Source organism: Stegostoma tigrinum, chromosome 7, assembly GCF_030684315.1.
Source record: "Stegostoma tigrinum isolate sSteTig4 chromosome 7, sSteTig4.hap1, whole genome shotgun sequence".
Lineage (NCBI taxonomy): Eukaryota > Metazoa > Chordata > Chondrichthyes > Orectolobiformes > Stegostomatidae > Stegostoma > Stegostoma tigrinum.
Window position 1 is genome coordinate 15,331,555 of NC_081360.1, and position 26,127 is coordinate 15,357,681.

Genomic DNA, 26,127 nt, shown 5'->3' on the forward strand with positions numbered 1-26,127 from the left:
TGTTTAGTTAATTTTCCCTGTCGGGTATAAATTCCTTAAGAAGTCAGGATGGCTTTCTTAGTATCTGTGAGTGGCCAGTCAGATGGGTTTCTTATCCAAGGGTCTGCTTAGTCTGTGTCATTGCTGTTGGTGGGTTTGGTTTTTTCTGTAGGACCAGTCTTTTCTTTGTCTTTGTCTTGTGCTGTTTGGTGATGGCTTTTCCCAGTGTTGCAGCCCATTCTTGGCTGGTCGAGTCCACACACTCAGACAAAGAAGGCCACCAATTCCACTGGGACAACACGACCATCCTAGGACAAGCCAACCAGAGATGCACAAGAGAATTCCTAGAGGCGTGGTACTCAACCCAGAATTCCATTAACATACGTGGAAATAGACTCCACATACCAACCACTACGAAGCAGAACGCCTAGAAATAAAGCCAATCACCACATCAAACCGGACCACATAAATAATGAGCGGGACAGATCAACAATGCATCATCGGAGCTGCACCGATGATGTTATCTAGTATGGTGACAAAATGTTGAGGTTGGTTGGCTCGCCGAGCTGTTTTGTTGTTCCGCAGATATTTCGTCACTGTGCTTGGTAACATCCTCAGCGTCATGAACGCCAACTGGCTACAAAAAGACATGATCAATACTCACTCATCTCAATCCAAATGGACAAGAAGAACCACGACTTTGACTGGAACAGTGCCAAGATCCTGGGACAGGCTAGGCAGAGACAAGCACGAGAATTCCTGGAAGCATGGCACTCCACGAAGCAGGTTATTAATAAACATATTGAACTTGACCCCATATACATTCCACTACGGAGGAAGCCCGGAAGTGAGGCATTCCATGGCAGTGAACCCCAGAGTTTAAAAGCCAGATGGGAAAACACACCGACACTTCATCAGAGGCTGCACTGAGGATGTTACCAAGCATGGTGACAAAACGTCAGCGGAACAACAAACCGGCTCGGCGAGCCAACCAGCCTCAACACCCACAGCCGGAGCTACAAATCTACTCCGAAAGCTTATGGTGACAAAACGTCTGCAAACCCACCTCCTAGCTTGGCAAACAAACCAACAGCCCTACTTATATACGTAATGGTACAGTCGTGGGGAATGTTGCCGATCATTGAGACCCTTGGGTGCAGGTTCATATTTCCTTGAAGGTGAAGTCACAGGTAGACAGGGCATTGAAGAAGCTGTTTGGTACACTTGCCTACATTGGTCAGTTCATTGAGTTTAGGAGTTGGGAGATCATGTTGCAGCTGTACAACAGTTTGTTAGGCCCTGTTTGGAATACTGCGCTCAGTTCTGGAACCCCTGAAATGGGAAAAATATTAAACTTGAAAGGGTTTAGAAAAAAATTTGAGAATGTTGCCAGGGTTGGAATGTTTGAGCTATGTGGAGAGGCTGAATAGGCTGAGGCTATTATTTCCCCTGAAGTGTCGGAAGCTGAGGGGTAACCTTTATAGAGGTTTACAAAATCATGAGATGCATGGATAGGTTAAATAGCCAAGGCCTTTTCCCCCAAGGTAGGAGAATCTAAAACTAGAGGTCGTGGGGGTGAGAGGGGGAAGATATAAAAGGGACCTAAGGGGCAACCTTTGGCACAGGGTATTGTATATATGGAATAAGCTGCCAGAGGAAGTGGTGGAAACGGGTAAAATTACACCACTTAAAAGCTATCTGGATGGATCCATGACTAGAAAAGGCTTAGAGGGATATGGACTAAATGCTGGCAAATCGGACTACATAAATTTAGAATACCTGGTCAGAATGGACATGTTGGACCGAACAGTCTGGTTCTGTGTGGCACAACTCTGACTCTATAATTCAGTCAAGTTAGTCAAACACAGCTTTTGTCTACCAAAGCTGACTGTCCTTGACTAATCTGTGCGTCTCTAATTTTATCTCCTTGCAGCATTCTTTTCTAATAATTTACCTACAATCAGGGTTAAGCTGACTGGCTTCTATTTAGGCTATATTTTTCCTTGTTTTCGGAACAAAACTACAATGCTAGCAGTATTGAAACATGGTAGAGCCTGTACTATTCTTCCCTGCTTTCGTGAGCAACCTGAGATACATTTTATCTCAGCTAAGTGATTTACCACTCTCAAGAATACTAACCCTGAATATTTTTGTCCTTTTTTGTTATCTCTTGTACCATATAACATTCATAATGACTGGAAAGTTCAGTATGATGTTGACTGTTATTGCTCCAAAGAATCAGCAGTTCTGATGCTGTCATTTTTTATGTTGGGTTTAACCATGTCATTGTTTGCACTGGGGCCAGAATGAAATCTAATTTTGATTATTAAACTGTGACAATGTGTTAAGATTGAATGCAATAATTACATTTTTGTTTAGGTTCGAGTTATCCCTTTGGAGCTGCAGAGACTTTTTGCTCAGCTATTGCTTGCAGATCAGCTGGCTGCATCTACATCTGACCTAACTGATAGCTTTGGCTGGACAAGCAATGAGGTGTGTTGTGTAACATTGATTATTTATTTCTTGACTTGCTGGATTGCTGTAGGGATTTAGGAAGGCAAAGCCAACTTTCCCTCAGTTGTATGCTGCTGAAGTGGAGACAAATTGCCTGGCTGCACATTATTCTCTTTTGCCCTTTATTCACACAGAGGGTAGTAGGAAATCGGAATTGAAAGCTGTCGAGCCTAAAGGTCTGTTAAAAATTAATGAACTCAGATTATTTGGTTTTTGTGAGGCTCTTTAAGGAGTGCAAAATCAAGGCAGATAATTGGGTAAGGGCTTATAATGATCTAATTATACGGAGAACAAATTTTTTGGGGATTGAATGACTTATTCTTATTGCTATATTTCCCTGTCCAGGTATTTAATTGCTAGGAGGTGACCATTATGACCTCTGATTTCCAGCTTGCCTAGAAAACAATATAGCCACCATTAAGCACCAATCTCTGTTCCAGTATCACCTCAACCTTTCACCAACGTCCTCCTGCTCCTCATTGTGCTCCATTTTATTGATAAGTCTAGATTTAGATAGAAATTCTCCAGGCAGCATTATTAACTGCTAAATTAATTTTATTTTCACTGTTTTGTATCAATCTGACCAAGAATATGGAGCTGACCTGATCCCCTCTCTTTATTGCTTTTGAGCTAGCCGCATCATTATGCTTGACCCTGGCTTTAAAATTCTTTGCATCACGAGGTAATCAACTGAGGAGACCAGGGTCTGAAAGACGGTTATAATTTTTATTTGATGACCTAATCTGTCCCCTTAAACTCAATTCCCACATACGTGGTAATAATCTAGCCTCTGGGGATGGTGAGACTTAATAGATAGATAGAAGAGTACAGCACAGTACAGGCCCTTCGGCCCACGATGTTGTGCCGTGGAATAATCCTAATCCAAAAATAAAATAACCTAACCTACATTCCCCTCAATTCACTGCTGTCCATGTGCATGTCCAGTAGTCGCTTAAATGTCACTAATGACTCTGCTTCCACGACTTCGACTGGCAAAGTATTCCATGCGCTCACAGCTCTCTGGGTGAAGAACCTCCCTCTGACATCTCCTCTATACCTTCCTCCTAACACCTTAAAACTATGACCCCTCGTGCCAGTCAATCCTGCCCTAGGGGAAAAGTCTCTGGCTATCGACTCTATCCATGCCTCTCATTACCTTGTACACCTCGATCAGGTCACCTCTCTTCCTCCTTCTCTCCAGAGAGAAAAGTCTGAGCTCAGTCAACCTCTCCTCGTAAGACAAGCCCTCCAGTCCAGGCAGCATCCTGGTAAACTTGCTTTTCACCCTCTCTAAAGCCTCCACATCTTTCCTCTCCTCTCATAGGGCGACCAGAACTGGAGACATTATTCCAAGTGTGGTCTCACCAGGGTTTTGTAGAGCTGCAGCATAACTTCGCGGCTCTTAAACTTGATCCCCTGTTAATGAAAGCCAAAACACCATATGCTTTCTTAACAACCTTATCCACTTGGGTGGCAAGTTTGAGGGAGCTATGCACTTGAACACCAAGATCCCGCTGTTCCTCCACACTGCCGAGAATCCTGCCTTTAATCCTATATTTAGCATTTAAGTTTGATCTTCCAAAATGCATCACCGCATTTATTCAGGTTGAACTCCATCTGCCATTTCTCAGCCCACCTCTGCATTCTGTCAATGTCTCGTTGAAGCCTGCTATAGCCCTTGATACTATCAACAGCATCTCCAACCTTTGTGTCTTCAGACAACATACTAACCCACCCTTCAACCTCCTCATCCGAGTCATTTATTAAAACTACAAAGAGCAGAGGCCCAAGAACAGAGCCCTGCGGGACATCACTCAGCACTGACCTCCAGGCAGAATACTTAACATCTACAACCACTCTCTGCCTCCTGTCAGCCAACCAATTCTGAATCCAGATAGCCAAGTCACCCTGTATCCCATACCTTCTGACTTTATGAATGAGCCTGCCACGGGGAACCTAATCAAATGCCTTGCTGAAGTCCATGTACACCACATCCACTGCTCGACTCTCGTCAACCTGTCTCGTGACTTCCTCAAAGAACTCAATAAGATTTGTAAGGCATGACCTGCCCCCCTCAAAGCCATGCTGATTCCCTTTAATCACGCTATGCTTTTCCAAATAGTCATAAATCCTATCCCTCAGAATTCTCTGCAAAACTTTGCTGACCACAGACGTAAGGCTGACTGGTCTGTAATTTTCAGGGATTTCCCTATTCCCTTCTTGAAAAGAGGAACAACATTTGCCTCCCTCCAGTCTTCCGGTACGACACCCGTGGAGAGTGAGGAAGCAAAGATCCTTTGCCAGCAGCTTAGCAACCTCCTTTCTCACTTCCTGGAGCAACCTAGGATAAATCTGGTCTGGCCCTGGGGACTTATCAATCTTAATGTTTGCCAAAATTTCCAGCACATCAACTTCCTCAATCTTGATCTGTTCAAGCTTGTTTTCCTGCTTCTCAAAGTTCTCATTCACAACAAGATCCCTTTCCTTAGTGAAAACCGAAGCAAGAAACTCATTTAGGGCTTCCCCTATCTGCTCAGACTCCACGCACAAGTTCTCTACGCTATCCCTGATCGGCCCTACCTTCTCCCTGATCATACTTGAGTATACTTTGGTGAGGCAAGTTTATACAACAACAGACACTTGTAAATTTTCTGGCTTTCTATTTTAGACAAATTTTGGATATCTTTTCCTTTCTAAAACCTGTTAGTATGATCACTTGAATGCAACAGACGTTCTGAGAAACTTCACGTTAACGTTGATATTTTAGAGGATTTCCCAGCCAAACCTGACCGTGAAGTTTATTAAGCTCTTTCGACATTATAAAGCTGAATGGTATTACAGGCTAGAAGAAATGATTAAAATCTTGGCTGAATATTCAAGTCTTCAGGTTGTGTGCTGTGTTGGGAGAGTTCCAGGGGTGCTCAAGTAATTTGATGTTATGAAGGAGAGGAGGGTGGGAAGACTAAAATTGTTTGATTCAAGTTGAAATGTAGGACTAAGGCCTTTGTGGAATTCGTCAGCTATGATTTTGTGAATTGGTTGATAAAATGTGCAGTTTTGCTTTCTTGCTTCCCTGGTCGTATCATCATTTCTCTTTGAAAGCCCTTCGCCTTGTATTTTGTTGATGTACTTTTAAGAGGGTTTGATTGAACGTGTAATTGAATAAGTTAAAATTAATTTCCAGGAGACTAGCCAGCATGACGTACAAGAACTGAACCGAATTCTCTTCAGTGCACTGGAGAGCTCTTTAGTTGGAACTTCTGGGCATGACCTCATTAACAGACTCTACCATGGAATAGTTGTTAACAAGATCGTCTGTAAGGAGTGTGGCAACATTAGCGAAAGACAGGTATAAAACTGTTTTTTGAATACTTGTCTTGTATCACCTCAACCTTCTTTGCAATAAGGAGAACACCCCAGCTGCTTCATTCTTTCCACTTGCTGACGTACCTCCTTGTCTTAATAAATCTCATCTGCACCCTCTTTAAGATCCTTACGTCCTCCTTAAAGTGCTCTGAATTGAACATAATACACCAGTTGAGGCCTCATTTTTAAAAAAAATGACTAACATCCTCTACATTAAATTTCATCTGCTTTCTTCATTGTTACGCCATCTTCAAAGATTTGTGTATGAAGTCCCTCCGGTTTCAGCCATGTCACTGAGTCGCTAACACAATTCCAGGTTCAAACATCTCAGGCTAAAGCTTGGGCATAAAACCAAACACTGACACTCCACTGCAGGACTAGGTGAGGGCTGCACTATTTGAACTGCCTGTTTTATATGAAATGTTAAATTAAAGTCTCGCCTGCCTATCTAGAGGAATGTAAGACATCCCATGACCCAATTACACCAATTCAAAATCCCACTAGCTAGAGACGGAGTTGAGTTATGGTAGGGTGTGTAAATGAACTGATCTTCCAGAGACAAAAGAGGAACAAATTGCTGGAAAGGCTCAGTGGGTCTGGCAGCATCTGTGGAGAGAAATCAGAGTTAATGTTTTGGGCTCAGTGACCCTTCCTCATTTCTGATGGTAGCCAGGAAAATGTTGGTTTTTGTGCAGAAGATAGGGTCGGTGGAGGGGGTGAGGAATAAATGATAGGTGGAGATAGACCCCAAAGGGAGAGAAGAACAGTTAGACCAAGGTGTGGATAACAGTCAGCCTAGGAGAATGAATAGCTACTAATTGGGACAATTATTGGCTAACAATGGGTGGTGTGTGATTATAAGACCTGGTGTGTCAGGGTTGGGGTAAAGGCATGGGGGAAGGTGCCTCCAGCTCTAAATCACTGAACTTGATATCAAGTCCAGATGGCTATATTGTTCCCAAGCAGAAAATGAGATGCTCTTCTCCCAGTTTGCACTGAGCTTTGCTGAAGTACTGCAGCAAGCCTGAGAAGGTTGTTACCCAGGAAACAATGTGGTGTATTGAATTGCAGTGATCTTCCAAAGACCCAGGCTAATACTCTGAGGACAAGGGTTCAAAATCCCTTTAGGGCGGTTGATGGAACTTCTAAATTAAATTTGAAGTCTGAAACTGAAAACTTAGCTCAAAAGCTATCATTGATTGTCATCAAAACGCGCAAGGTTCACTGAAGGTCTTTGGGGTGGAGAAAAAAACTCTCCGGTCCCCAATTACAGACCCAGAGCAACGTGGTTGACTCTCAAGGGCAGTTAGGGATGGGCAACAAATGCTGGATTTGCCAGTGACGAACACATCTGATGAATAATTTTTTTGAAAGATATGTCCCCTGTGCTCTCGTTAATATTGATTTCTCAATTAAAAATAGAAAGAACAAATAAAGTAGTCATTATCACAATGCTGAGATAACAAGGTGTAGAGCTGGATGAACACAGCAGGCCAAGCAGCATCAGAGGAGCAGGAACGCTGACGTTTCAGGCCTAGACCCTTCTTCAGTTGAACACGCTGGACTTGTATCTGCTGGAGTTTAGAAGACTGAGAGATGACTTGATTAGAACATACAAAATCCCAAGGAGTTTTGACTATTGTGTAGTAGATCCACAGATGAGAAGTTAATTTCTGAAGAAGGGTCTAGGCCTGAAACGTCAGCCTTCCTGCTCCTCTGGTGCTGCTTGGCCTGCTGTGTTCATCCAGCTCTACACCTTGTTGTCTCAGATTCTCCAGCATCTGCAGTTCCTGCTATCTCTGAAATGTTATCACAATGCTGTTTGTTGGAGCTTACAATGTGTGCTTTGGCTGCTACATTTCCTACATTATAACCGTGAATGCATTGGCTGTAAAGCACTCAGATTTTGAAAATGAAGTATAATGGCAAAATATGAAATTGCTCATTTTGGCAGGAAGAGTAAATGGAAGCATGTTATCTAATTGGTGCACGATTGCCGATGTCCAAGATGCAGGAAGGTTCTCAGTTAGTCGCAGTGCGTGAATTGCAAAAATAATAATTAGGAAAGCTAATGGAATTGTATTGTTTACTCAAGCAGAAACAAGTACAAAAATAAGGATGTTATATTCCGGTTATACATGATGTTAGTGAGGACTGTTAAGTAAATGATTTGAGCAAAAATGTGTCCGATATGGGACAAGCTGCTTTTGATTGTGCAGCTTAGAGCTGCATGAATGTGTCTGATGGTGTCCTCAGTTCTCTCTGATATCTTCTCTTTTGTGCCTGTTCCTTTATCTGCAGTAAGGTCCTCAATGCCTCCACTTTTGTAGCCTCCTGTCTATGTGGCTACCTGACCCTTTGACTAAATGAGACCTGACAAAACATGGAATTGCATCTAATATTGGACTTTGTTGTGAGCTTTGCAAACATGGGCTTGGTTGGGTGTAGTTGATACCTTGTCTTCTAGGTGTAGCCAAAAGGATACGCTGCGTGATTGGATCCACCAGTTTATGGTTTGAAAGACCTAAATGCTAAGTATCATGCTGGGACTGAAATGTACCACATCTGCAATGTCAACATTTATGTCAACCATCTTTACTTAATGGTAAGGGCGTGGAATGCCCTGCCTGCCAATGTAGCTAACTCAGCCACATTAGGGGCATTTAAACAGTCCTTGGATAAGTATATGGATGATGATGGGGTAGTGTAGGGGGATAGGCTTAGATTAGTCCACAGGTCGGCACGACATTGAGGGCTGAAGGGCCTGTTCTGCGCTGTATTGTTCTATGTTCTGTCTACTTCCTCCTCCTTCAAATAATCTACCAGCTGCACTTAATAGCCCATTGCATTCTGCTGAAGAATCTTGTAATGTGGGCCGGAGTGGTAAATGATATATTCCTTATTTTTTAATGAAACTCTTTCTCCAGTAGAGCAGCTTTTAATGATTAATACTATTGGATTTTATCCTTTACAATGTACTGACTGCAGGGATAGGTTCTAAGTATCCAGCGTTTCAAAACAAAGGGCAGGACCTTACTTTATTGTCCACATTACATAAACGTCCTGATTCTTTTATAAAGCAGGCAATCCTTTTCATCCTCTGCAATGCTACAGGGGATCTAATACGTAATGTTAAAAATTCTCATACATGCTGTGTATATCCTGTTAACAAAGTGCATTTTTTGAGTCATAATAATGAGTCACGTTTTTATGTCAATCTGTCTTGGTCGCAGCACACTCACTTCTGAGCCAGAACATAACCAGTTCATGGTTGATCTAAAAGTGCACAAAATCATAGAATTGTTACAGCATAGAACGAGATCATTTGATCTATCGTGTCTGTGCTAGCTCTTAACAATTGTCTTAATGCTTTTCTCCCTATAGCGATGCACATTACTTAGTTTTAAGATAATATTCAGTTCCTTCTCGATGACTTGATTGAAACTACCTTTACCACACTGTCAGGCAATGCATTCCAGATCTTAAGCACCCTCTATAACAATTCTTGTCACCATTGCTTCTCTTGCCAGTTAATTTAAATGTGTGTCCCTGGTTCTCAATCTTTCCACCAACGGGAGTGTTTTTTTTCTATCTACCTTTGTCATTAAGTGCAGAAACCTTGATCAAATTTCCCAGTTTCTTCTTTTTTTTAAAGAAGACATTCCCAACTTCTCCAATCTAAGTAACTGAAGTTTCTCAACCTTGGAACCATTCTCATTTATCTTCTCCGCACTTTGTCTAATTTAATTCTTCCTAGAATGTAATATCTGGAACAATATGCAGTACTCCAGTTGCAACATGGAAAGATGAGGTCAAGCCAGTTTTTAATATTTGTTCAACAGACCCTCCTTATATATGATTAATAAAACCTAAAATGCTGGACTCTTTAAGTGTTCTCAACCTGTCCTACACCTTCAATGATTTATGTGCATGTTCTCCGAATTACTTCATACTTTTCTGTTTTGAATTTCATTTGCCACTTATTTCCACATTCCATTAAATTGTAAGTGTCCTTCTGAAGTTCTGCCCTATATAATAATAACTCTGCTTGAAAAATTCTATTAATGAGTAATGTGAATCTATATGTAAGCACTTACAGAATTTATCAGCTGTCTGTCAACAGTACTTAGTCTCTGCTCTCTAGTTGAATGTGGTGGTATGGAAAGTGTAGTTAGAACATAACCATCGCTCACAACCAATCATATACTTCTATGCTTTTTTCCATAATTGAATTCCAGATTGTTTGAGGCAGAAAATTCCATTCTCTTGATATTTAGGTTTCCAAATCCCAAATATGAGCTGCATGGATTTCTGAGCTCAATCCACTTTCTCTGTTCAAATTACAGCCCTGTTATTGATTGCTGTCAGGCTGCAACCTACATGCAGTTTCAGATCTCCTCTGTCCTCCTTGCTCCTCGGTTCATGTCCAGCCCATTCCCACTGGAAAATAAGACATTAAACAGCCATGCTCAATTTCCTGCTCCTGGACGGTTTGACTATACTGCATATTTCTCATTATTTTGTTTTATACTTGCATTTGTAATTTGTTCCCTTCATTCTTTTATTCCTAAATGCATGTTTTTGATGTTCTTTATTCTTTAAAAATATGTTCTCCCTGTAGTAACTTGTTCTCATTGCCTCTGTGGATACCATCATGGCAGGAGGACTTCCTGGACTTGACTGTAGCTGTGAAAGGTGTCTGTGGACTGGAAGAAGCTTTGTGTACCTTCTATGTTGAAGAAGAGCATTTTGATAATGATAATCTCTACCACTGTGGAAGGTGTGAGAAATTGGTTAAAGCAACTAAGGTAAGTTTGCCATTGCATCTTAAGAATATCTTTGGTGTCGAGATCCTGTAAAGTGCTAGATGGTAGGCTGCACTCCCCAAATATAAATAAGCTCACAATATTAAAGAACTGTCAAGATTGCTCAAACGCTACTGGGGCAATTTTAACCTAACTGGCTGAATGGGAAACCTGTGGGATCAGGTTAAATGATTTAATGTCTAACATTTCTTCCTATTGAAGTCAATGAATGCAGATGGGTGTGGTTTAAAACCCACCATTCATCCATTCCTGTCAATTTTCTGAGTGGTGGAATAATTTAGAGTTGATGTCATTGGCAGGGTGCATAAGTGATCCTGATACTGCAAGAGAAAACCACAGGGAGTTAAAATTGCAACAACTGTGGACTTGTTAACCAGAATAAACCATGTTATATACAGCAAACTTTGTTTTAACTAACCTTATGGACCAGTGCGCTCGATAAACTTGCAAAAATTATATACTTCAAATACTGTGTTTACTGTATTATTCTGTCCAATTATTATAGTTTTAAAAATTTATTTGCCTCAATTTTAAGTATACTTGTTCAATTGAATGGCCAAATGAAATATCAACAGTTGATTCAATTGCAAGTCAATTTCTCCTCCAATACTGCAGTGTCTGCGCCGTCAGTAAGTAGGGTGAGTGAGAAGTCTCTCTTTTATTTGAGGAAAAGTTGCAATATTATTTAATAATTTATGCTGCATTTGAGGTATAACAGTGATGTGTATAATACCTGGCATTACGTTTCTGTTGTTTGGTGTGTGTTTTCACATTGATTATGCGGACCTCTTGATTTTCCAGATTATTTAATCAACTGACACACTCACAGTCCCATTAGTACTGTCGAACAGAAAGTTTACTGTATCTTAACATATGCATTTTCAATTGCACAAATTGACCACATGCAGAAGAGATATGGTATAAGCTCTGATTTCACAATATCCTGCTGGTGCTCTTAGTTTGCCTCTCATATACAGTATCTTGTCCTTTGCCTCCCTTTTTTGTTAGAGTTACTGGGTGAATACGTGGAACTCAACAGCGGACACCTGGTATTAAACAGTGTAAATACATATTTAATACTGTCGTATTACAATATCAGTTGATCCACCAGGGCTGTAATGGAAAATATATAAACTTGAGTTTGTTCCTTCCATATAGTAAATTTATCATTAAATATGTATAAAATATCTCTGCTGTTTTTATTAATTCCTGCCTGTATTTTCTTCACTATTTTCTGCATCTGCTTTAGCAGTTTCATTCTGATGCACCTTTCATTATTTTTCCTGTTTCTTTCTCAATCCTTAAATTTAATTAGTTAAGGAAATATGGTCACCATTAGCCATTAATGTTCAAGAAGTCCTTTTTCGGGCTGAAGGTTGGAGGAAAAAGTAAGAATAATTGCAGATGTCGTGAGGTGCTCTGCTCCAGCAAGATTTTTGATTCTGCATGTTTGTTTTCATTGGATTGCACTTATAACCTGTTGTGTCTTTTTGTTTTTTATTTTTAACTATAAATAAATTGCTAGCCTAAATAGCAGGCATGCTTTCATTTTCTGAAGTAAAGACAAGTGAATAGTGTGCACTTTCTTGCCATTTGTTTGAAGTTGATAGTTAAATTCATGTTTCGCTAATCCATACCCACCAGAGAATAATGAACAATTTCAGTTCCCAAGAAGTTTCATCTATTCCCAGAGTCAATCAGTTGGGGGCACACACATATTGAGGAGAAATCTTGAGTTGTAGCTAAAACCTTCTCCAACAGGTGTGACTAAATTGCTAACACAAGTTTTTAATGGAGTTCTGTGTTTTTTGTAAATTCATTCGTAGGATTTGGGTGTTGCTGGCTGGCCAGCATTTATTGCCTGTCCCTAGTTGCCCTTGAGAAGGTGGCGGTGACCTGCCCTCTTGAACTGTTGTAGTCCATGTACTGTTCGTTGACCCACAATGGTTTGGCAGTGGAGTGAAGGTGTGGGCGGTGAGTTTCAGGATTTTCACCCAGCAACAGTGAAGGAACGGTGAAATATTTTCAAGTCAAGATTGTATGGCTTGAAGGCGGTGGTGTTCCCATGTGTCTGTTGCCCTTGTCCTGGGTGGAAGTGATCGTGGGTTTGGAAGGTCGTGTATTAGGATTTTTGGTGAATTCCTGCATTGCATCCTGTAGGTACTACACACTGCTGCTACTGAGCATTGGTGATGGAGGGGGTGGATGTTTACAGATGTGGCGCCAATTCTTTCATTGGATAAGGCCACTTCTGTTCCAACAGAAGAGGGGAGGCAGTGGTTTTTCGGCGTTATTGCTCGACTATTAATCCAGAAACACAGCTAATGTTCTGGGGACTGGGTTCGTGTCCCGCCATGGCAGATGGCAGCCAGGTTCACTAATGTTCCTCAGGGGAAAAAAAATCTGCCGTCCTCACATGGTTTGGCCTACATATGACTCCAGAGCACCAGCAATGTGGTTGATTCTCAACCACCCTCTGAAATGGCCTAACAAGCCATTCAGTTGTATCAGTTGCTAGGAAGTCTCTTCAAAGAAATGAAGCTGGATGGACCACCTGGCATTGACCTAGTTACTAAAAATGGCAACAGCAAACATAGCTCTGTCAATGCTGCAAAGTCCTCCTAACTAACTAACAACTAGTCCCAACATTGTCCCACGAGCTGGTCAAGCAACAGTCTAACATAGTCATACTCATGGAATCACACCTACAGACAATGTCCTAAACATTGCCTTCACTATCCCTGGATATGTCTTTTCACAACTGCTGGACAGACCCAGCAGAGGTGGGAGCACCGTCGTATACTAGTAGGAGGGAGTTGCCCACAGAGTTCTTAATGTTGATTATGGATCTCATGAAAACTCATGGTTTCAGGTTCAACATGGGCAAGGAAATCTGCTGATTTCATGTACAGCCCTCTCTTGACTAATGAATTGGTCCTGCTCCATGTTGAACGACACATAGAGGAAGCACGGAGGGTGGTGAGATCGCACTGTGCAGTCTTGTCGTAGGATATCGATATCCACTTTGAAAAGTGGCTTGGCAGCAGCACTACTGATTTAGAAATTGCAGCTATGACAGCAAACTGGCCAAGACTGGATCTGCAGCAGATGGTGAGAGAAAGGTGTAGTTGACTTCATCCTTGCCAATCTGTTTGCTGCAGATGTGCCTGTCCATGATAGAATCTGTAACAGTTACCACTGCACATTCGTTGTGTGGATGAAGTCATGCCTGCACACTGAGAATACGTTCCATCCTGTTGAGTGGCACCACCACTGTGCCAAATAGGACAGACTTTGAACTGATGTGGCAACTTGACTGACCATCTGTGAGTCCTATTCCTACTCCTCCACTACGATGAAGCCAAGCAATCACTCATGGCTCAATGGAGAGAGCAGGAGGGGATGCCAGGAACAGCACCTCGCGCATCTAAAAATGAGAGTCAACCCAGAGAAGCAACCAAACGGGACTATTTGCATGTCAGACAGCATCAACTGCAAGCCATAGACCGATTTGTAGCCAAGCTACAAGTTTCAAAATTAACAACTTCCATTTAATGTGGAGATGAGATGTTGTCTTCTCTCAGAGGACCACAACTCTTTGGAATTCTTCACCACAGAGAACAGTGGAGGCTGGGTCATTAATTATGTTTGAGGCTGAACTGGTTAGATGATTAATCTGTAGGGGAATGAAAAGTTACAGGAATTCAGCAGAAGAGTCATATTGGAGATGAAACATTAACGTAGTTTCTCTCGCGCTCTCCACAAGACGCCAATAGACCAACTGAGTTTTTCCTTCATTCTGTATTTGTTTCCGATTTCTCCCTATATCATATCAAGTCATGTTCAAAGAATTATAAAAGTATAGCAATATTAAAGAAACAGTGTGTATACTTTGAACTATGAACAATGGACAAAATTTGAAGCCTTGCTGGTGAGGTTTTAGTTTTGTAGCTGAACATCATTGGCTCTTGTATTGGATGTAATTCTGAAAATCAGATTTGATTGGTTGCATGAGTTAAGTTTAACAGTGCAATCTGTCCCATGCTTTTGTTTTGCAGTCAGCGAAGCTACGGCATCTCCCCACATTCCTCACCATTTCTTTACTGCGTTTCAACTTTGATTTTACCAAGTGTGAACGTTACAAGGAAACGGGTTGTTACTCCTTTCCAATCAGGCTGGATATGCGGCCCTTCTGTGAGCAGGTGGGTCATGGTTTCTGCTTCACTTTTAAAGGTTCAAGATCATCTTGAATGCAGTTGACTCTGCTGATTGCTGCAGTGTTTTTCCATGGATGATTTAAAAAGTATCTTTTTTTTTTTGCATAGGTAAGTTGGAAGGAAGCATCTATTTCTGACAAAAGATATAACCCAAATCCTAATATCCCCTGTGAGGTTCAGTGAATTTCTGTAATGAGTAGCGATGAGTACCTCCTGTACCACTGCACCGCCTGATCTAGGAGGTTTTGGCATTAATTGCTGGTCTGTCTTGGCCTCACTCTGTGTGGGCATCAGAATCTAATCTTTTGAGGCTGACATCCAGCTGGAACACTTGCATGAATAAATAAGTGGTTAGAATTGTTGCTATGATATAAAGACAACCATCATATCTTGGCTTTTTTATCCCCTTTGGGGTAGTAATGTCGGTGAGCTATTTAACCACTGTCTTTAATAAATCCCAATTGATCTATTTCACGCAACATTTTATTTCCAGCTATGTTGTTGTAGAAGAAATATTTTGGTCATAAGTCTTGCCTTTCATCGTCCACAAGGCAGAGTATTGAGATTAGGTGTTGTGAACATGTGGAAAGGTGCAGCTTTGCCCTCAGACTGATATAGAAACAAAAGTGTAGTTGCAGATTGAGTCAGAGTTGTATTCTGAGGTTTCACTCAGTTTGGTGCAGCCGCAGCCTCAGACAGAAAAACAAAACTTGCTGGAGAAAAAATTGCTTGACTGTGGAATGGCAATTGGGTGCTGATGCTGATAGCAGTAATGAAGCATTTTTTAAGGTGTAACGTATTGAGTATTTTCTGTTAAAGCTTTATCAATGTGATGCAACCATTAACAGTGTCAGTGGTATCCTGTGCTTCAGCAGTGTTCACATTTTCAAAATGGCATGATTACACCACATCCAAAGTTAATTACTTTTCCTATTTATGCTAATCCTGTGATAGATTTTTCAGTAGCCAATGTGAAGTTGTCTAAAAATAGCACGTTGGAGACCAAGACCAGAAGGATGTTAAAGCTGATTTTCTTTAGGCATATTGACTGTTGAGACTTTCACACTGAGCAGCGGATCCATGGCCGTTTCTGTAAACTTTGCAATTAACATAGAAATATCAAAGAAAGGGGGAGGAGGCCATTCATAGAGCTCACTTGGCTGCTTCGCAATATAAGGCTGGTTTGCATTACAGAGTGATGGCAACAATGTTGGTTTCAATTCCCACTCTAGCTCAGCTAATCATGAAAGTCTGTCCTGCTCAATCTCTCCCCTTCCTGAAGGGATGGTGATCCTCAGGTTAAACACCACCAGTTGTCTGTCTAATGAGAGAACAGCCCTATGGTTCTGTGGGACAATGGCGTATTTATGTTTTACTTTTGGTAGTACTTATACCTTTTAGTCAATATAGTACATGCCACGCGATTTAAATAAGTAGGGGCAAGGTAGTTTGTTGTTCTGCACAGCCTGTTCTTGTTCATTGGACCTGTTCAGTACTTTCCAGGCTGCTGCTTGGTCTTCTACATGTGTAACTTTGACCAGAACATCCTTGGGGCTCGAAGCTAGCCTGGTCGGAAGTGAAGTTGCAAAAGTCTTTTTAAACTGGAAAGATAATAAAGTTTCTGGAGCAAACGGAATCTCTGAAATTCTGTGGTACAGAGGGTATGTATGACTAGTACAACTATCCAACCTAATTTCGCTCATCTATGAAGAAACGCACTTACTGTGGGAATCTGAGGGGCTCTATCCAAGAAGAGAGAGAGTGCAATTTCAGTGATTACCGAAGAATATTTCTGCTGTTAGTCAGAGGGAAAGCTTACTGCCTTGATCCTCCTCACCTGCTGCTTTGCAGTGGGTAAAGCACTCCTTCTAGAGTTGTACCGCATTTTTTTGCAAACGAGAAATACCTCAAATATGATCTTCACTGCATGGCAAATTCAAGAAATACAAACAACAACACCTACTGCTGTACATACCACCTTTTTCAATTTTGTAATGCATTTGAATGTCAACTTGAAAGCCAATAGAATATCCTCAAATTCGGCTGTTTTTATAAGCATGTCACCAATGTCCACTTGCTCCTTGATGACATGTCATATGTCAATCTTACCACAGAATCACCAGTAATCCTTACCTCAGTGATGTGAACAATGAGAACCAAACTATTGCAGACAAGAAGCTCTTCAAATTGTGCTGCCTTCACTTAAATGTTGAAGACATTCCAATCTTGATCATCGAGTTCCAGCATGTAGGTAATGCATGTGTGCACACTTGCTTAGAAACAGACCCACATTGTTGGTGACTCCTTCTTTGAAAGCAAGGAAGAAAATACACCTTTCACTAAACACTCAGAAAACAAAAATCCTCATTCAACCAACTGCTAGAACAAAACATCTCGATCATTTGATTGAGATAATGTATGACGCCCTGCAAAACTGGGTGGTTTTCTTTATCATGGGAGCCTCCTTTCGAAAAGGGCAGACCTAGACCAGAAAATTCATCATTGTTTCCAATTTTCCAGCTCACCCTTCAGCCAACTGAGGAAAAGAATACTTGAGGACGAAGATCTCAAACCCAGACTTATATGGCTCACTTGGCCACCTGATTTCTGAGCTTCTATATGCTTTGCAGACTTGGATAACCCTATAGCAGGCATCTTAAAACAGTGAAGACTTATTGCGTTCTTTGGATGATTTTCTAAGTTGTCTGGCAACAAAGGGAGAGTATGTTCTTGCATGCCATCGTGCCTAGTATTGAGGCACTAATTACAAAACCAGCTCTTCTAGGCCGGGCGTGTTATTCATATGCCTGACCTCAGACTGCTGAAGCATTTGCTCTACTCAAGACTCTTGTGATAGGAGACTCTTAAGAAGATAGCAGAAACACTTCAGAGATGCTTTGAGGATATCTGGAAAGAGGTCAAGCATACTTGCCAGTCATGCGAGTCCCTGACATATGAATGGCCAAAATGAGGGAATCTAATTCAGAAAGGCTCTGAATATATCAAGAGACTTTGTCAGGAATTTGCAGACAACATTGAGGCATTTGAGGGAGCACAGAAACCTCCCAAAATCCATCTATCCTACTGTTCTTGGACCACTTACTCCATATGTGGCAAAGTGCAGACTGAACCATCATTATCAACAACCTCAAACCATACCCCTGGAGTTGAAGGAAGTTATCCTTGATCCAAGGGACTGCCTAAGAAAGTTTGAGACAAAAATAAATTCAAACTACCCATAACTGATATGTTGACTGAGTCACTTTGAGACATCCTGAGGATGGGAATGAACATAAATAAATGTAAGTTCTTAATTTCTAGAAAGATTTTGACCATACTGCTTGATATGCCATTAGTCACAATAAAAGAAAAGACACTAGGTTTATTTTAAATTTAAGGTGTAAAATGTTTTGAAGTGTTTGAAGCAGATTTTAATCTATAAACTCTTAAATTCCTTTCCTAATTTTTGCCTCTGCACACTTCCCATCTTTAAGACATTGTTCAAATCGACCCCTTTTGACTTAAACAATTAGTAGCATGTTTTAATATTGTCTGCTGGCATTATTTCTCTGAATTTTTGTAAGATATGTTAGGATATGGTACTCCATTAAAGATGCCATTTTAATGCACATTGCTTTAATAAATAACTTCTATTGTTGAAAATCTCTTCACCTTCCTTGTTTTGTCTTGTAGGATAATCTCCCAGATTCTGAATACGAGTATGATCTCTTTTCTGTAATCATCCACAAAGGAGGTTGTTACGGAGGGCATTACCACGCATACATCAAAGATATTGATCAACTGGGCACTTGGTTCTCTCTTGTGAGTCAATTGCTATAAAAACAACTGTTGTTGCTGTTCACATTTTTCATAATGTTAATGAATGTCTATAACCGTTTTGCTTAAAATATTTATCCCAAGAAGCATATGTCTTCATTTTAGTTGTTTTGACTAAGATTAAAATATATATTCCTTGTAACTTATGTGACATCTCTTGAGTTCGTGGCCGTACTGTCATTATTCTGCCACCCATCAGTCTGGTCTATCCAGCAATTTGTCTGTAACATTCCAGATTATGGTCTCCTAACTGTCTGTGGTAGTGCTTTACTTCTAGTTTGTTAGAATTTTTAGGTTAAAAACATTCCTGTAGGAAGGACAGTTTTGGAAATAAATAAGCCTCAGATCGGTTGTTAAATGTGATCGAAGTTTTAGTTCCTCTTTGTGAAAATTGTCATAAATTGAACCTGTCTTGCCAATCCTTTAGAGGATTGTGGGTCTGTACCTCAGTGCCATTGACCCAGTTTTTTTCTCCCTATTTCTTGATAACCTTATGTAACAAAAATCAATTGATTTTAACCTTGATCATTTCAGTTGACGCGGGACCCACTGTATTTTGTAAGGCAAGATCCAGGACTACACTGCCTTTTGTATGAAAAAGAGCTTCCTGATTTCATTCCTAGAGGACCTAATTCAAGTATTAAGATAACCCCCTTATTCATGATTTCTCTGTCAGAATAAGTAACTTCTCTATCCTGTTATCATGTGAAAATCATTTTAAATTGGATCACCTGTCAACCTTCTAAGCTTTGTTAAATGCCAAGCAAGTTTGGGGGTCTTGTGGTGTGGTGAATTCAAGTCCCTACCTGCTCCAGAGGTGTGTCATTACATCTTCGAACACATTGATTACAAAATATCTGCAAACAAGTTTCAGCAACGGATCCTCATACATATACTCTTTAAACATGGTGTCATTCTGGTGATTCAGTATTGTATCCTCTCCAAGACTAGTATATGTTTTCATAAGATGCTGTGCACAAAACTGAACTCTGTTTCACGTGGGGCCTGACCAAGACTCTGAACAACTGAAGCATCTATTCCTCACTTTTGCATCTAATTTTCTTGAAATGGAGGCCATCGTTAGCCTTTTAAATTATTCTTTGCGTTTGTGAACTAGCTTTCAGTGTCTTTGTGGATGGGCATTTAAATCATTTTGCTTTGCCATAACTCCTAATCTTTCACCTTTCACCATTCAGGAAATTTTCTGGTTTGATTTCTCAACATCTATGCAGGTTACCACATCATGCTCCAGTGTTAAACTCTATCAATCATCATTTCAACTGGCCGCATAATCTGTTTGTGGTCCTTTTGAAAACTTCTTGGCTCCACTCTACACAATTTGCTGTACCTGTTCACTTAGTGTCATCTACAAACTTAGCGATGCAGCTCCCTATTTCTTCATTTGTCCTTTTAAGTTGTATGATGGAAAGTTGAGTCTCTAGCGCTATAGTGCCTCAAATGGGGAACACCACTTCTCTCATCTGCCAATCAGAAACTATTTCCTTTTATTGTTAACACTCCTTCTCCTAAATTTCAGTCAATTACTGACTCACATCTCAAGGTTACCTTCAAATTCATGCATTTACATCATTTTTGCTCATTTTATGTGAAGCCTTTTGAAATGTCTTCTGGACGTCTATATTGGCAGAATGTTTAGTCACTTACCCATCTACCTTGCTCATGATTACCTCAAAGAAATTTCCAATAATCAGTTGAATGTGACGTAGACTTCCCTCATCTATGACGCGCTTTAATTAGTTATTACTTGTTCAATTGGTGAGCAAGCCTGGACTAGAACTTAAGCCTGTAAACGAATCAGTTTTGAGTGTGTCGGAGTCTTGCTATGTCTTGCATAGCTTTAAGTAATTTTCCCACAAGTGACGCTAAACTGACTAACAGGGCCATATTTCTGTTTCCTCCTAATCCAAAGACATAATTTCTGAATGTAGAGAGTTTTGAAAACTTGTGACCAAGTTACCTGCAATGTCCTTATGAGTTTCTTTTTATTCCCTTATTTAATTTTTTTCCCAATAGTTCACATCATGCCCAGCTAAAGACCCAGTGATAACTTGTATTGAGAATGTGCTTTTCTTCATAGGATGAGCAGACAGCAGTAGTCAACTCATCAAAAGATTCAACAAATCAAGACAACTTGCTGAAATTGGGGGATCCTGTAGAAGTCTTGAAAGCTATTTTAGTGCAGGTATTGTGTTCCATAAGGATATCCTTGTGTTTATATCACAGCTATTCATAGCCTATTGCATTGTGATTCTCTGTTAGTAAGTCTATTTCAATGATGATCCAAGATAAGAAAATGTGAAAACACATGAGCTCCAAAGTAAAATGTTAGATTTTGTTTGATAATACTCAAGTTAACTATTTTAAAGAAACCATATGAAAGTAATTTTTGTACATAACTCCTTTAGACTCCAACCTCTAATGCAGGCTAAATCGATCAGATAGATTATGTGGCAGCAAATTACTGCAGATTCTGGAATCTGAACTACAAACAAAAAATGCTAGAGAACACAGCAGATCATGCAGTATCCCAGGACAGAAAGCAAGATAATGTTTCAGGTCTAGGTGACTCTTCTTCAGAGCTTCATTGTGCTTCACTCCAGCTTTGAAGAGTCGTCGAGACTCAATATTAGATTTTGTGATTGTGCAGAGTCTATGAAAGTAGTGAGCTTGATTGGTTGGCATTTTTTTTTCAGTGTTTTGACTAGCCAATCTCCTGAGATCATTTTTGCACAAATTGTATGTTGCATAACGGCTCAGTCTCAGTCTGTATTAAGTGCCTCACAAATGCCTTTATTTTGGAGTTAAATGGTGACTTGAATAATTAAACTGTCATTGATGTTTCTTGTCCTATACCTCCGATGAGTGACGTGCACAACTTGATAGCTACCTTTCCAACTGGAGTCTTGGTAATTCAGATAGCAAGGACTACTTTGCTGATGCCATCATGATGGACTTAACAATGTGCTGAAATGTTTGTTAGTACTTTTAACACATTTACTCTATTGTATTCCTATCTCTGTTCACACTTAGGTGGGCCCTGCTGGTGTACTGGTAGATCAACTGGGTCAAAAATTACTGGAGAAAGTTGGTGTTGCATGGAACAAAAGGTACCGCAAGCAATATGGACCTTTAAGAAAGGTAGGAGACTGCACACTGTGTTTTTGATGCATTCAGGGTATGTGACCTTTGGCTGGATCAGATTTTATTGCTCATCCCTACTTGAGCTTGAGAAGGTAGTGATTACAAACTTTGTGGGCACATGGAGTCTAATTGGGGTAGGTACACCCTCAGTGATGAGCACAAAGGGACAGAGTTCCAGAATTTTGACCCAATAACACTGAAAAAACAGTGATATATTTTCAAGTCAGGATAGAAAGTGTATTGGAGAGGAACTTGCTGCTGGTAGTAATCCCATGTATCTGCTGCTTCTCTCATTCTAGATGGCAGTGATCATATGGTTGAAAAGGTGCTATCTAAAGAACCTTGGTGAATTTCGGTAGTGCTTCTTACACATGGTATAGACTGCTGCTAATCAAGATGTTGGCGGAGGGAGCGAATGTTTGTTGATACAGGCCAATCAAACATGCTGCTTTGTGTCAGTTGTCGAGTTTCTTCAGGGTTATTGGACCTGCATGTGTGCAGGCAAGTGGGGAGTATTCCGTCTCCCTTCTGACTTGCATCTTGTTGATGGTGGACAGACTCTGGTGAGTCAGCAGCTGAGGTATTTGCTGCAGAATTTCTAGCCTATGACCTGCTGTTGTAGCCACTGTATTTATGTAGCTTGTCCAGTTCAGTTTCTGGTCAATAGCAATTCTCAGGATGTTGTTAATGGGGGATTTGGTGATGTTATGCTATTAAATGCTGATGGGCAATGATTATATTCTCTCTTGTTGGAGATGATCATTGTCTCGCACTTGTGTGACAGGTGTGTTATTTGCCACTTGTCAGGTGAGACCTGAAAGCGCTTGCTGCATTTTATTGTGGCTGTGGACTGCTTCAGTGTTTGAGAAACTGTGAGTGGTGTTGAGCATTCTACAGTCATCAGTAAACATCCTCTTGATATCAAGGTCAGGCATCCTCTCCTCACCTTTTGGAGTTCGCCACTTCTGCGCATGTTTGGACCATTGGCCGTAATGAGATTAGGAGCTGGGTGGATCTGGCAAAATCCAACCTGAGCATCAGTGAAATGTTATTGTGCTGTAAATGCAGCATAAGTGTAGTTTGTTAGCACTGCTGATGATCTTATGATTGTGATTAGACTGATGAAGTCGTATTTAACCAGGGTTGATTTATTCTGCCTTTTGTGGACAGGACAAATCTGAGCATTTTACCATGTTGCTATGTAGATGCCAGTGTTGAGGCTGCAATTCAGATTGCAATTGTATTCAAATTCAGTTTGCTGTGGTGGAACTATGTTCTCAAAATATTAGTCTGGATCTTTGGATTACTATTCCATTGATAATACCACTACAGCACCACCTTTCCCAGATAAGTGTATCGGAACTGTCACTCATCTGGCTCTTCTGCTCAATCTTAATGCTGCTGTGTCATTGTTCTAAAGTTCTGTTGTACTCTTCCCTCTTTTCCTTTCAGTTTTTGGAGAATCATCCTGATGTGTTTCTGTTCAAAGCGGATGGAGCACGAGTTGCTGTAAAACAGACTGACCATGACTTTTCAGGGCAGCAGCCCAACAAATCCAAAATCGAGAAAGCACAGACAGAAAATAGCAAAGCCAGCACCGCACATGCTGACAAGACAGAAAGACACTCCAAGATACCTACTTCTGAAGTACACTGGTTTGATTTTGATGATGCCCAAGTGCGGCCTATCCAAGAGAAAGACATTGAGAAGCAATTTGAGGGCAAGGAGTGTGCCTACATGCTGTTCTATAGAAAATCTCAACTACAGCGACCAGCAGAAGGTATGATAAATCAAAGGTTCAATTAAATTGTAGCAGAATTTGGGGATGGTATGGTATAATAATGGTTGCTAGTCAGTTTCTTCAGGAATTTGGGCTAAAACAATTTTTGACTCTTGTTGGTCCTCTGAAATTGAGTACCGTGCCTACCAAATATTATGTTCCTTAGCTATCAACTCCATTCTTCTCCCTGACAACTACCTCAGGCTGGACTAGACTGTTGCAGCCTTATTATCATATTTGACCCTGACACAAACTTCCAGGCGCACATTTGTAACATCGCTAAGTCTGTTGATTTCCATCACTATAACATTGCCCAACTGTCGTCTTGCCTCAGCTCATCTGTTGCTGCTCTCTTAGTCTTTCATGCCTGCCTTATCTCAATCTTGATTATTTGACCAACCTCCTACTTGCCACTCTGCGGAGACTTGTGCTTATTCATGATCGATCATAATCCTGTCTGTTGATAGAGAATGTGCTCTTTGAGGGGCTAATTATTCATGTAGTGATAGCGCATTTAATGCTTCCAATTAATAATTTGAGCTAAAACTAAAGTGATATGCTGCCACATTGCACTGCAGCATGCCCAATGTGATTGTCATGAACCTCAAAGTACTATAATAACATTGCCAAATTCACCATCAATTGAATAAAACTGGGACATTGCCAAAGCTTGCATTTTAAAGTGAATTGTTACAGAGATAGTAGGAACTGCCAGTGCTGGAGAATCTGAGATAACACGCTATGAAGTTGGATGAAGACAGCAGGCCAAGCAGCATCAGAAAATCTGAAGGGTCCCGACCCAAAACGTCAAGCTTTCCTGCTCTTCTGCTGCTTGGCCTGCTGTGTTCATCCAGCTTCACAGCATGTTATGTTAAAATGAAAATGGGTTCAGGTATATTCTAATAATCATGCAGTGTTTTGCTATAATGGATCCATCTCGTATGTGGAATTTCATAACCAGAGACTAACTTCTGCCGAGGGACTCTAAGACATGCAAAAGGAAATTTAGAAGAAACCTGTCTTTTTATAAAGAAAACGGAACTTGTTACTGTAGAGAATGGTTGAAGCAAATATCATCAATATATGTAAGGGAAGCTAAACAAGCATATTGGGAGAAGGAAAATCTAGGGAAGCAACAAATAAGGAAATCAGTGGTCTCAGTGGTGGGTTTAGCTTAGAAATAATGGTAGAATGTTTTGAGTTGTGCATAAACACCAAGTGAGGTTTTGTTTGAGCTACTTATTCTCTGATGTCCCATGCAAATCCACAAATCTTCATGGGCCTTGTCATTGAGGTAGACAGCATTGCATCTTTTAAAGAAAGGAACATTTGACGCAGAGGTAGGTATGCAGCCATGGGTGTAGTGGAGATGTGAGGTAGTACAATTCATTACTTTCAATTGATTTAGCAGAGTTGATCCAGATTGGTGGCTTCTTACATTTTATGCTGATGTAGGGGAAGACACAAGCAATCTCCCAGATGTAATAGTGGCTGAAGGACCGAGGGTAATGGATGAACTGAAGGGAATTTATATTAGGCAGGAAATGGTGTTGGATAGACTGTTAGGTCTGAAGGCTGATAAGTCCCTGGGACCTGATGGTCTGCATCTCAGGGTACTTGAGGTGGCTCTAGAAATCGTGGACGCATTGGTAATCATTTTCCAATGTTCTATAGATTCAGGATCAGTTCCTGCAGATTGGAGGGTGGGTAATGTTGTCCCACTTTTCAAGAAAGGAGGGAGAGAGAAAACAGGGAATTATAGACGGGTTAGCCCGACGTCAGTGGTGGGAAAGATGCTGAAGTCAATTATAAAAGATGAAATTATGACTCATTTGGATAGCAGTAACAGGATAGGTCAGAGTCGGCATGGATTTACAAAGGGGAAATTGTGCTTGACTAATCTTCCGGAATTTTTTGAGGATGTAACTATGAAGATGGACAAGGGAAAACCCATGGATGTAGTGTACCTGGACTTTCAGAAAGCCTTTGATAAAGTCCCACATAGGAGATTAGTGAGCAAAATTAGGGCACATGGTATTGGGGGCAAAATACCGAGTTGAATTGAAAATTGGCTAGCTGACAGGAAGCAAAGAGTAGTGATAAACGGGTCTCTTTCGGAATGGCAGACAGTGACCACTGGGGTACCACAGGGTTCAGTGCTGGGACCGCAGCTGTTTACAATGTACATTAATGATATAGATGAAGGCATTAAAAGTAATATTAGCAAATTTGCCGATGACACAAAGCTAGGTGGCAGTGTGAAATGTGAGGAGGATGTTATGAGAATACAGGGTAACGTGGACGGATGCATGGCAGATGCAGTTTAATGTGGATAAATGTGTGATTATCCACTTTGGCAAGAACAGGAAGGCAGATTTCTATCTAAATGGAGTCAAGTTAGGTAAAGGGGAAGTACAACGAGATCTAGGTGTTCTTGTACATCAGT

General features: G+C 40.7%; 1 protein-coding gene across 2 annotated transcripts in view; it reads left to right on the forward strand.

Moving 5' to 3' along the window:
* usp40 (ubiquitin specific peptidase 40) overlaps positions 1 to 26,127 on the forward strand; it is a 117,304-nt gene that overhangs the window by 22,873 nt on the left and 68,304 nt on the right. For both annotated transcript variants that reach the window (XM_048533971.2, XM_048533972.2), the window contains exons 4-11: positions 2,359 to 2,472; positions 5,678 to 5,842; positions 10,521 to 10,667; positions 14,744 to 14,887; positions 18,596 to 18,724; positions 20,838 to 20,942; positions 21,791 to 21,898; positions 23,354 to 23,681. In XM_048533971.2, coding sequence (XP_048389928.1) covers positions 2,359 to 2,472; positions 5,678 to 5,842; positions 10,521 to 10,667; positions 14,744 to 14,887; positions 18,596 to 18,724; positions 20,838 to 20,942; positions 21,791 to 21,898; positions 23,354 to 23,681 — 1,240 coding nt within the window. The remainder of the gene's footprint in view (positions 1 to 2,358; positions 2,473 to 5,677; positions 5,843 to 10,520; positions 10,668 to 14,743; positions 14,888 to 18,595; positions 18,725 to 20,837; positions 20,943 to 21,790; positions 21,899 to 23,353; positions 23,682 to 26,127) is intronic.